Genomic DNA, 13,604 nt, shown 5'->3' with positions numbered 1-13,604 from the left:
TATAATTATACGCGGGAATTCTATGTTTTATGTCAAAGGCATTCTTCTATTGTTATTTTTTTTTTATAAATTCTTGTTAATAGTCATACATATTTATTTAACTAAACGTAAAACAAATAATTAAACAGACTTACAAATTGAATGAAAGTTATTTTTTGAGAAAATAATCTATAGGCGAAGGTTGTCATATATAATTAGTGCTGGCAATTCTTTTATAAAAAAAAATTAATTGTTTTACTCAAATATAACATGCATTACACATAAAACTAAATAAAGGCATTAAGTACCTCCTACAAATGTGTTAAATTCGCACGGTAAAAGATAATCTTATGAATAAACGATGTAATGTTATTAGTCCGTGGGTGACGCTAATGTCGGCTACTGAATGATTTTACATCTGTCATAACTTACATACATAACTAGGAGCCAAGTAGTTTTATTACTTGTATGTTTAAGCATTATCCATATTAAATTATTAACGTTATTTACAACATTTATTTATTTCTTTGATACAATCGTAGTTTATAACGATTTTGTATTGAGTATATGATAGCAGATTTAAGTACAATACAGATGATAAAATATTATTTATTAATTAAAAACATTATAAATTACAACAATGAGGTGGTATAAACATAAGGATGTATATATGTCGGTTTAATTGAATTCACTTGATGGTAGGACTTTGTAAAAGCCAGTCTAGGTAGGTAGTAACCTCTCATCAGATATTCTACCGCCAAAAGCAGCGCTCCGTATTCATGTGTGTGAATGAGCTAGTGTAAATACAGGCACAAGGCACATAACATCTTAGCTCCCAAGCTTGATGGCGCATGGGCGGTGTAAGGAATGATTAATATATAATAATATAATAAGCCGAGATAGCCCAGTGGTTAGGATGTGTGCATCTTAACCGGTGATTGCAGGTTCAAACCCAGGCAAGAACGACAGAATTTTCATGTGCTTAATTTGTGTTATAAACAATTGAATTATAAATTCATCTCGTGCTCAGCGGTGAAGGAAAACATCGTGAGGAAACCTACATTTGTCTAATTTCAACGAAATGCTGCCACATGTGTTTTCACCAACCCGCATTGGAGCAGCGTGGTGGAATTTGCTCCAAAACCTTCTCCTCAAAGGGAGAGGAGGCCTTAGTCCAGCAGTGGGAAATTTACAGGCTGTTAAATTATTAAAATATATGTATACGTCCACCTGTTCTACCGCTCATCAGAATGCGAGCTGACCATTGATCCACGCGCGATACTTTTTAGATATTCTTCTTAGGTCTAACCAAACAAAACATTATTAAACAATTGTAACCGCTTTAATAGCTCTGCTTTAATCAAAACATTTATTCCTCAGGTCTGGTTCAAGAACCGCAGGGCAAAATGTCGACAACAGTTACAACAGCAGACCAATTCCCAAATATCAAGCAAAACCTCATCAAACTCCAAAAGCATATCATCAAGTAACTCCATCAAAAGTTCCAATACATCATCGAAGATCACGACATCGAAATCATTGTCTACCAACTCGTCAAACTCGCTCACCTCAACCCAAAACACGTCCAGCATCGCCACATCCTCCCCCAACCTCCCGACCCCAACCACATCAGTAAGTCCCCCAATAAATGTTATTTGCAAGAAAGAAGCGGCCCCCTCCAACTACGATTCATCACCTTTGAACAAGAACTTATCCATATCTCATCACTATAATTCGAATGACGCTCTCAGAATCAGCAAGGAGTCATCACCGTCTGATGCTCTATCGAACGTCCACAATTATGGAGTGACGCCAAAACAGGAGCTTTATAATAGTCCAAAACGGTTGGACTATTCGAGCAAAGTCGACTATTCGGAGAAATCGTTTGGCAGTAATCTAGTTAAAGACCAGTACAGCTCTCGTTTGACAGGAAATTTAACTCCTTTAGGGTCCAATTCATCTATCATGACGACCCCTTCTCCTCCCATAACTCCCCAAAGTTTGAATGGCCCAGGGAATGTTTACCATCCGGACAGCTACAACAGTTTCCACTGGCCAGGCAGCTCGGACTACATCAGGAGTTATTCCAGCTCTCATCACCATCAGGGATATGGGCAGAGCGCATACAATTCGCCATACTATCCTAGTCAGGTAAATACTTATTTCAACCACTTTTAAAACTACGCTTTTAAATCATTATTAGTATTATGTATAAATTAAAAAAAATATTGGCTAAATCTTTACTGATTTATACTGTTATCTTTATTTAAACCTTAAAGAAGCATACTAAATGGATCTTAATTCACAGATGGAGTACTTCAACGGTTCGAGCGTGAACCAGTCTCACGGCACCCATCACTCACACAACCTAACGGCCAACGGCAACCAGCTCTACAACCAAGTGTCATTCGGCAACCCTTCTCCTCCCGCCGCCTGGCCCTCCCACCACAACATTCTGTCGTCGGGCCCCGAGTCCCCCGAGAACCAGCCGCAGAACTCGCCCCACTTAAGCATGCTCCAAGCGTCCCAAATCACGAACTTTTCTAACTCTGGCAACAGCTATTTCGCGCCAGAGAAGTACGGTATAAATATGGTGTAGTGTTTCTAGTCTTTTCCTAGGTTATTGTAAATACTTCCTATTATTTAAGTTACTAGGCGATTTATCCAGACACCAGTTTGCTTCTGTACGTTAAATAATTGTCTATGGTCACGGTCAGCATTCGGTAAGCGTAATTTTGGCAGCTGTCAAATTATTCATATTATCATTCATTCTTTATGACATCCGTCTGGTTCCGAACTGTATGAAAATTTGATAGTTGTTAAAAATGCGTCGTAAGTACATATCAACAATGGTTTTCTTTGAGTTACATAAATTCTCCGAAGCAAAGCCTTGTTTGGATAAATCGCCTCAATGAAGTTGAGAGTTTAGTCTACTTTGTGAACTTAGAATATGTGGGCAAAACCTAAAATCATTCTGATGCCAAATAAACAAAGTCAATATTATGATACCTAAAAAAATATACTTTTATCACAATTGCAAAGGACTAAAAGCGTTAAGCTTAACAACGTTAAAAACTTTTTTCTAAAGTATGATTTTACGATTTGCCCATTTCCTAATTTACAAATACGCCCATAAGACTTTAATTTGTGAAACCGTTCTTAACGATTTTCAACGAAATTTCATAACGAGGCCTAATTACCTTAATGTCGGCTTAAAGTTGCCATATAAAAAAAAACCTGCAATTTTTTTTCGCTTGTACATTCCCTTGAGTCATATCACTTATTGTATTTAAAAATTAATAATTTTAGATTATGACGACGCTTGGTGAATTCGCGTAAATTTATTATTATTGTATATATTATAAAGTATTGTGTAAGAGTTTTTATTTTTAAATGAAATTTGTAAATGTGCGTGCTACTATTGTATATGTGGAATAAATTGTGTAGGTCATAAATTTTAAGTGTTAAATTGATTAGTGGTTCATAGAAGTACTCCTTGGAGCTTACTAAAACCTCCTTTAAGAGAATTTGTATCCCAGTGTTACCAGTGGTAATTTTTTTTTTTTGGTATTGCCAACCTTTACAGAGCTCCAATACAGTACGAAGCTATGATACATTTCTCCCTAATTTTTAAAATTGTTTGCACTCTGATTGTAAAAATGAAACATCAATTAGTGCAAATAACTTGTACAGATAATGTAAAAATAATTTATAATAGACTAATTATTGTTTTTAAATAAAGAATTTGGGATAACAAATTCTTAGACGCAATCGTTTAATTTATTGGATTGTCTTAATTTTTTTTTTTTAAATCTATAAATTCTTTTTAACAATGAAATTACAAAGAGATTACTAGATTTAAACAATGTATGTTTTAAAATAACAAACACGTCATGTAAGTCTGGTTGCATAAAAAACGGACATTAAAAAAAAATACGGCAATTCTAAATTCAAATATATGTTGCTCTATAAAAACTGTTAGAATAACATAAAAATTGTGCGTTCTTTTTGCGACCGGTACTATTTTCGCGTTTATATAAAAGAAAGACTTATTTCGAAGGTGGTAAGGTTGATTTTTATTTTCGAAATCGTAGGTGATGTAATGAAATTCGTAACTTATAGTACATTTTATGCTTGGACATAGCTAAGTTAGTAAGTACGCGAATTCCGTGTTCGGCGAACAGTCAGTGTATTTTTTTTTAAGTTAAGTTGTAATAATTATTAATTGATAGCTATTGAATTATTGAATCCGAATATATGCATATAAAATACATTTTTGTGTTTTATTTTATTATATTAATCTTTATTTATTTCAAAGCGAAATACAAATAGTATTGATACTTTAAAAAAAATAAACTTAACATTTTATTTCATACTCACTTAATAATAACTCAAAACTCAATAATCATATTTATTCATTTTTATAGTAATCTTTTTCTTACGAAAAATAGATTTTGGACTACAGTTAAGATTTGACAGTATTTTTTTTTTAAATAAAAAAGTACTAATATTTCGAATATAAATAAAAAAGGCAGTTTACAATTTTTCTGATAAAACTTAGATTTGAATTTTTTCCCTTTCTTTTTATTTAAATCATTATAACGTCTTACCTCAACCTGCGAATCTGGCCCAAAAAAAAGTAAACTTTTTATGAAAAATATTATCCATTACATTACTTAGAACTCCTCTTTAAGCCTTTGATAGCTTAGAAATAAATCTAAACTTCTTGGAAGTTCTTTTTTAATTTTAAGTATGTACTTTAGCAAACTAAGTTATATCGAATGTTTAGCCAAATTGCTCAAATTTTGACTTAAACTCTCAATTAACTGTATCTTTTGGGTTCACGTTTTTTGACTTAGCATGAAAAATAAAATAAAATAGTACCTACTTATTTCTATTTAAGTTATAAGTAAACTCCAACCAACATTAGTATACCTAAACAACGACTTCCATTATTGTAACTTAAAATGACGAAATTTCATGTAAAATTTCATCCCTCACTCATCACACTCTTGAAATTTCAATTCGTCTTTAACTCATTAACGTAAACTTTCAGAAATGATAAATTTTGAAAAATCCTTTCCACTTACGGTTCCATTAGGAATTCCTGTGAAAAATTCTGTAAAATTCATTCTGTTAGATACACTGGTTTATTAGTAAGTATTTTTTTCTTACATAGGTAGGTCGGTAAAATGGGCCAGCTGATAGAAAACATTGTCCATTAGACCAGTAAGCACCACCCATAGATATTGGAGCTTTAAGAAATGTTAACCATTCCTTACATCACCAGTGAACCCGAAACCCCCTTAAAAACACCATAAGTATTGCTGTTTATATGTGATAGGATTCATAAATAACTTAAACTTGATCTATTCCATGGCTCCTTCTATTAATATAAAGCATGTTTTGTACCTACCTAATTATTAACGGCAATTTTACTCAAGACAAGACAAATTCATTCAAAAGTAAAGATTTATGGCAATATGGAGCAGTTCACCTGAACGTTCGTAAGTACTAGCCAAGTTATGCAGGAGATATTAATGGTGCAACAAATTCTCTTTTCCCTTGCTCTCATTGTCCTGTGGAACGGCAATCAGATACGAATAGAATGAGATTAGGCACAGGACCAAAGGTTTTACGTACGTGCATTTCTTTACACCCAAATCTGATTTGAGAATTTCTGAACGCTGTGTCTTTTTATTGGTACTGTGTCCAAATTAAATCTTATCTAATCAAGACATAACAGTTCAGTGACGTTGCATAATCTATATTAATAATTTCGTGCAGGTCTACAATAGGCTTGATTGAAACCTATTATATTATATCACAATTATAGATCTTTAAAGAATAATGAATTTTAGTCGATAACATATATCCGCAAAAATCGTATAATCGTGATATTTCGATACTAAAACCATAAAATTCAATGACATGACAGTTCAAGGGGCGTTCAGAAAGTGTGTTCCAAATAATTATTTCGCGCAGTGGTAGTTAGTATATTTATATTTGTTTTATTTATTTTACCCGAGCGAAGCCGGGTTTTTATCTAGTGTGTCAACATTGTATTGATTTTTTACGTATCATGAGTCAACGCATGGTTCTTACGTTACATTCTCATTTTTTTAAGTAATAATAAACTCTAGACACTTTATAAGTGACATTTTAGAAGAATCTCCGCATTTTCTAGCAGTCAATCGATAAAAATTGCTGTTTAAACGTCTCATAAGTCAATAAATGACGATAAAGACAAACATAGAATGAATCTTTCATGGTGGTGATTTAAGGATAATATTTCTGGTTAATATTTGTTACAGCATCAATGTCTATAAGCGGTTATATGCCATTACAATGAAAATAAAATGTTTTCAGTTTGGCGTTTTGAACTCACATCTCAATTTGTTAATATATACGTGTCTACTGACCAAGAGTGAAAATAACTTATTAAAAAGAATACACTAATCACATTATCTACTTTAAATAAATAATAATAAATAACAAAAACCACCGAGAACGTAAAATTTTCTATGATTTGAAATAGTATATCCGAAGCGTCAAAACTTCGCGCCAAAACACAGACGACTTCACCAGTTTTTTTTTTTTTTTTTATATATTAGCTACAAGGTATTGATTCATCAGGCGGTAAGACATGAATATATTTACTAATATAATGTATGAACTCCGGCAGTGTAATTTATAGATATAAAATAAATACATATAGACCCGTAGCAGTGAATCAGTAACTAGCAGAGCTCATACTAAAATTATTGACGCTTTGATTGTAAGTATCGCTTTTAAAACAGGGAGAGAATCTATATTATTTCTATAATGTTATAAATGTGAAAGTACTTCGGTCTGTCTGTTGCTCTGTCACGACCAATCTACTGAACCGAATTTGATGAAATTTGATGTGAAGCAAACATGAACCTCAAGTATAGGCTATGTTTAGCAAGAGACGGGTTGGTCGTTAGCACGCGATCTAAAACGCGAGCAAAGCCGAGGGCGACAATAAGTAGATTATTAAATTACAATTTAATATTTATTTACAATTTAATTTATTAAAAACGATGTCAAGATGTTACAGGAAGATTATATTATTATTAATGGTCGAGAAGCGCGGCTTCGTGAATGAATAGGTTTACTAGATCAAAGGTGCAATCTTATACACGTATAAAAGCGACATATCACACAAAGATTAATCACGAAATCCCAGATACTATAACACCTACAAACTTGTTTGACAGGTAGGTTCTTTATAGGGTGTAGACATCCGCTAAGGACATCCGGATTTTAGGAGACTCCAGAGGGGAGGTGGAGAGGGGTTAAAACGGGGTTTGTTCAGCTAGTATTACTATAAAACACTATATAATGTATCTACTTTTGGAGTCAGTGTCGAGTCTATAAAAAAACCTATTAATTCAGTTACTATATATGAAAACAATATCAATCCTATAATTAATAATCCAATAATTATACTTGTAAACATTAACAGATCTTTTGAGTGTGTACACGAACACGTAGCTTTATTGTACACAATACGTACGTTGTACGTTCCAATAATTTATTTATCTATTTTATTTTATTCTATTTGGTTCTTCAACAATGTGTACACTGATTATAATAATATAATATAACAAAGTAAAATTATATTGTAAGTAACTAAGTGTCACTTAAAGAAGAACAACATGCACAAAAAGAAAACAATCAACATCTTAACCTAATTTGAAAACTATTTAAATAAATGTGAATTAAAAGAAAATAAAAGTTAAAAAAAAAAACCATATAATAAAAATATAAGGATGTATCAACTTAGACATCATTTTTGCAACCAAGTACGATCTTTTTCATGGACGCAATGGACGTAACATTTAGATCGACACTGTTTTGATATTCATCATAAGCATTGTACATTTGTGAAATTGGACTTGTAGTTTAAGATTTGTGCGATGCTTTGCTTCATTAAGATAATAATTAAAAGAATATGTTACTTATGTCAACACCTTTTCAATGGAAATATCCTAGTTTCAATAAAAAAAATCAAAATATATTTTTACAAGCACTTTTGAATCGTCGTTTCACAGAACTACATTAATTGAACCAAGTTCGAATGATAACGAACGTACTAAACGATTTAACAGTTCGTTTTTGGTGACAGTCACCAAGATTTGGAACGACCTACCTATTTTACCTGATAAGTTGAACTCTGGAGCCTTTAAGAGTAGAATGAACAGGTTTCTTTTGGGCGTGTCGTGTGATCACCTTCGTCTTCATCCACACTTTCCATCAGTTGAAATGGAAGACAAACGCCTTTTCCGTTATAACTACATAAAAAAAAACATAATATTTGCAGGTTACATTATTATTAAAGGAAAGTACACAAGAAACTGCCCGTAAATATCCCACTGCTGGGAAAATTTGCCTCCTTTTTAAGTGGTAGGATCATCCAACACATGCTGGCAAGATGAATAAACGTAAATGGAGTAATGAAAACTCAATTATAAGTACTTGCCCGAGCTTGAAGTAGCTGTCTTAGTTAAAAAATCACGTATTTCAACCATTGTGGTGTAACAAGGCATTATTATCATCGAATCAAAATAATTTGTATGACTTTTAATTTGTATCGAATTTTTACCCCTATTTAAAGTCCTGTTTTACCCTTTGGGTACGTTACTAAGACTCCGCTGTCTCTCCGTCTGTATAGGTTGTATCTAATGAACCGTTTTAGTTAAACACTTGAATTTTTAACAGATGATGTATTTCTGTGGCAGCTATAACAAAAAATACTAAAAACAGATTAAAATAAACATTTAAATGGGACTCCCATATAGCAGACATAGTTTTTTTGCCGTTTTGTAGCTAATGATACGGATCCCCTCGTGCGCGAATCCGACTTACAATTGACGGTTTTTGTTTATTAAATTTAAAGTTAATTTTTTAAAATAAAACTAAGAAGCATTTAATAATGCACAAGACATTTAATAAGATTAATTATTACGAGCACTTATTCGAAATTTAAGTACATACCGGGAAGGCGAGCCCAAAAATCACTAGTGTCTAACATATCCGGCATTAAATGAATGAATGATTACTTTTTATCATTTTTATAATATCGCATTATGTAATACGCACTTATAATAATACTTTATTTAAGCATAAGATTCAAATGTATTAGGTATTGGTTATTTTATTATAGAATTGGATGATTTGTGGTATGAGACATTATACTTTGAGTTTCGTTAAACAATGCTTGTCTATGCCGATTCTATCGAAGTATTTTTGATATATAATTCTCATATCTTTTATAACTTTAATAATGAATTTTCTGCTCGTCAAAATAGACAGAAAAAAAATTGACATTTAAATTTATATCTATAAAACATACACAGATAAAGTATTATTATATTATTTTCCAGTAGGTTACGCTATTTTTTTTTTTAATTCTTATACCTTTGATTTTAAACTATTTAATCGAAAATATTTTCTTCTAATTAAATGTAACCATCAAGTGCATTAAACATAAAACAAAAGCCGGCTAATTAAGTTAAGGATAGACAAAATTGTCGAGCCTCGAACCTGCGACCTCGATCGATAGTAGACGAAGCCGCGAAGTGAGGAAGCCTTATGACGCCACCGACGTCGACGGTGCGTGTATGGGGTGCTTAAACCAGTAAAAATTTAAAATATTACATTAATTTAAAAATTCAAATTTCGAACAACTATGTTTTTAAAATTTATATTCGAACATTATATCGGTAAGCTTAAACTTTGTTATCTAAGTAGCTACTACAGTCTTTATTGTAAATTTCATTTATTTTATCTACTAAGGATTATTCCAAAAAGAACAATAACTATATACCTATTTAGTGTACACTTATTTATGATCTAAGCGTAAATTAAAAAACAAAACCTTTTTGTGCATCACGCTGTATACACAGTATCGATAGCGATGCACAGCACTATTTTTAAATGTCTTTAATGAGATCTGTTAATGTGATATAGCCTTAGCCTCGTTGCAACGTGAATTGTCCGATCGTGCAGGAATAGGTATTAACAGTTACATTTTTTATATAAATTAATTGCATAATACTTATATAATATATTTAAAAATAAAATTAAGCTGTATGATCGAATACCTTTGCCTGTAGGATGATATAATAGTCTATTATCTAAACTTAACGCTAGAGACCAGTATAAAACTTTTCCATATTCAAATTCTGATAATAATAATAACTAATCAACTTATATAATCACGATGTGTTTCTTGGCCTAACTTATTACATAGTTATATATTTAGTTTTTTTTTTAACATTGCTTTTACAATTACCGAGTAGGCTTAGGTATTTCACCAAAGTCACGTAGGCAGGAGATTTATCGGTACGCCGGAGAATAATTATTCTAATTTACGACTTTGCTCACAAACTATCCGTACAACAGTTACGTCATACTACAATATTGAAAATTGCCACATTAAAAACTGGGATCAAGGGCAGGTTAAGTCTTAAGTTAGATGAGGATATAAGCTATGTATTTTTAAATTACATTAGCAGCCTGTATATGCCTGCACTGCTGGGATAAGGCCTCCTCTCCCTTTGAGGAGAAGATTTGGAGTTTGAGGAGAGCAATTTAGTAATCTACGGCTGGAGCTCTTCATAATGAGACCATAACATATTAATGGTTACCACGATAGAGGAAAAGAAAAAAGGGAAGACCAAATAAAAGATGGTGAGATATTTTCACACAGATATGTGGATCTCATTGGGTAAAGAGATGTATGGAAAGGCCTTAGGAGAGGCCTACGCCGCAGAGGCGACTGCTACAAACATCCTATAACATTTGTTTATATTTATTTATACATACAAATCGAATATATCATTTTACTAAACATTATTGTAACCTAGGATAAGTACTCAAGTAGAAGTTATTTGTAAAAATAAAGGCTATTTTTATTTTTATTGTATATGTTTATTAAAAGCTATAAGTATTTTTATAAACACTTATATATTACTACGTTATTTGTGATAAATTGATTCCCTTTGGGAGGGATAGGGGTCATCTTAAAGCAGGGATAAAATATTATTTATAAACTTATTGTCATTGACAATACAAATTTATAAAGTCGATAATAATTCGATAGTTAATATATTTTATCGCTCCTTTAAGATGACCCCTATCCCTCCCAAAGGGAAATACCATCAAACGTCATACCGTCCTAAACAATGGCCACCACGAGACAACGTGCATCAGTAACTTAAGCATTTAAATAAATAAATAGATATTGATCAAATCCACTCTGACAGTTGTCAAATATCAAAATATTTTGTGCGCGCTTTTTTGTGACGTGTCACATCCGTGTCTATGGTCAGGGCTACCTCTATCATTGAGATATAAAATGATTAATTAATGAGTTTCAATCATATCAATGACAAAGTAATGGAATGTTATCGGAATTATCGGATTATAAAATTTAACATAATAAAATTTGCTCTAAATTATAGATTTCTATTAAATTAAATTTTAATTAAAATTATATTTTGACATTTTATGTTTACTTGATAAGTTAAATGGTTTTGTGCAAGCTCGTCTGGTTTGGTACCACCCACATATGATAATAGACTCTACGGTCATACGCAAGGAAAATTACTTCAAGTGGTTGTGTTCGGTTTGAAGGGTGAGTCAGTGTAACTACAGGCACAAGGAACACAACATCTCAGTGTCCAAGTTCGGACAATGGTTAATATTTCTTACGACGCCAATGCCACAGTGGAGGTCACCACTTACCATCAGATCGGTATCAGTTGGCGTATTTGCCAGAGCACCTAGCTTATTTACAAAGAAGATGTCTTTATATTTAGCTTCATGTATTATCAAATAACGATTCAAAATTGTTTGTAAGTGTACCAACTTGAAAACTAAATTTTCTTAACTTACCTAATACTTAGTCACGTATCAATGAACTGTAAGCAAAAATATATCACAAACATTTAAATCTAACCTAAAATATTTCTGTTTTGTATTAGTTCATGTATTTTTTATGATTTTAAAGATTTATATATAAATACAGGAGTATAGCGTTGTGATACACTTTACAACACGTTGTTTCTAGCTTTTACTTACTTTTTGTGAAGATATGGTTTTGAAGATCGATAAATAAAAAAAAATGGATACTATGACGACCTCCGTGGTCGAGTAGTATGTACACCGGTTTTCATGGATACACCACTCCGAGGTCCCGAGTTCGATTCCCAGCCGAGTCGATGTAGAAAAAGTTCATTAGTTTTCTATGTTGTCTTGGATCAGGGTGTATGTTGTACCGTCGTTACTGCTGATTTTCCATAACACAAGTGCTTTAGCTACTTACATTAGAATCAGATTAATGTATGTGATGTTGTCCAATATATATATTACATATATATATTACTATAATATTTATTTTATATTAAATGATCTGTCCATACATTTTCGACAGCTTACAATTTGAGTGGATATAATATCACACATATTTTTATAATTAATTAAATATATTTTTTCGTCCACACAACTAGCAACCCTACCCGTGCTCTACTTTCAAATCGAACCAACGCGCCGCGGTGTCTATGGTGTACTTTTTTTTTAATTCGTACCAATGGATGACTATTTTATTTTTATAAGAATAATAGCATTGTTTGTGGACAAGATATTTAGGAATTTTAAGACATGTTTGTTAGTTTTTGTGCGTGAGTGTGCGTTTTATTTGTGACCGGGAGTTGTTTGATAAGATTTTATTTTTTTATTTTATTTCTTAGTTATGTGCTTCTTTAATTTCACATTGGATTGCCGTAAAATAGAACTACTATATCATAACATTACGTCCCAAAGTCACGTATGTCTGCATGTATCAGCTACGGTATCAGGTGGGACAAACTTTACGGTAGCAAGCGCATACGATCCCGGGATACCCCCCTGAAGAGACGGAGCCGATACCTCTGGTTTTTTATTGAGTATTCCGTTAAGTTAAGGCGCACCAGGCGTTCTCAGCACCAGTGAGTCCAAATACAGGGTGTATTTGGACTCACACTTCACGTAGGAGAAATGCGTCAGAGCGTTTTTCCTGAGAAACCAAAAACTGGTTGAATCATTTATATTAAAAAAAAGTAACAGCTGTAAATGATGCAGAACCAGCAACTTCATTTCTTGGATTCTTTGGTACTCAAGTGACAAAACTTCATACGACACTTCACATTGGGTACATACTTAAAACTCAGTACTTATTGTCCGAATTTTTACCAACTATGTAATTCGGTTAGGTTATAATTAAAATGTACTAACGACCAGATCATCTCAGCTCATCTATCTATTAGGTTATAACTTGATTAAGTTAATCATTCAGTCATAATAACTTACGTTTCGTGCTCGACGTTCTGCATTAGGAAACCCCGTATCGGAGATTCTATAACATGAAGTTTAACATACATCTACATTTTCTGCCTCGCACAACCACTCTGTGGAACCAGCTTTCACCGATACGACTTGGGAACCTTCAAGAAAAAAGCGTACTTCTTCCTGAAAGGCCAGCAGCGCACCTGCAAGCCCCCCGGTGTGGCAGATGTCCATGGGCGGTGGTAGTCACTTTACATCAGATGAGCCTCCTG

At 32.7% G+C, this 13,604-nt stretch overlaps 1 protein-coding gene across 1 annotated transcript in view; it reads left to right on the top strand.

The window, feature by feature from the left end:
• The window catches only part of LOC125074051 (homeobox protein OTX1), a 55,560-nt gene extending 51,346 nt beyond the window's left edge, over positions 1 to 4,214 (top strand). Inside the window, exons 4-5 of the mRNA XM_047685272.1 lie at positions 1,360 to 2,130; positions 2,288 to 4,214. Of these exons, the coding sequence (XP_047541228.1) occupies positions 1,360 to 2,130; positions 2,288 to 2,578 (1,062 nt within the window). The 3' untranslated portion in view covers positions 2,579 to 4,214. The remainder of the gene's footprint in view (positions 1 to 1,359; positions 2,131 to 2,287) is intronic.
• The last annotated feature ends 9,390 nt before the right edge of the window (positions 4,215 to 13,604 follow it).

Source organism: Vanessa atalanta, chromosome 26, assembly GCF_905147765.1.
Source record: "Vanessa atalanta chromosome 26, ilVanAtal1.2, whole genome shotgun sequence".
Classification (NCBI taxonomy): domain Eukaryota; kingdom Metazoa; phylum Arthropoda; class Insecta; order Lepidoptera; family Nymphalidae; genus Vanessa; species Vanessa atalanta.
This window is presented reverse-complemented; position numbering and strand designations above follow the sequence as displayed.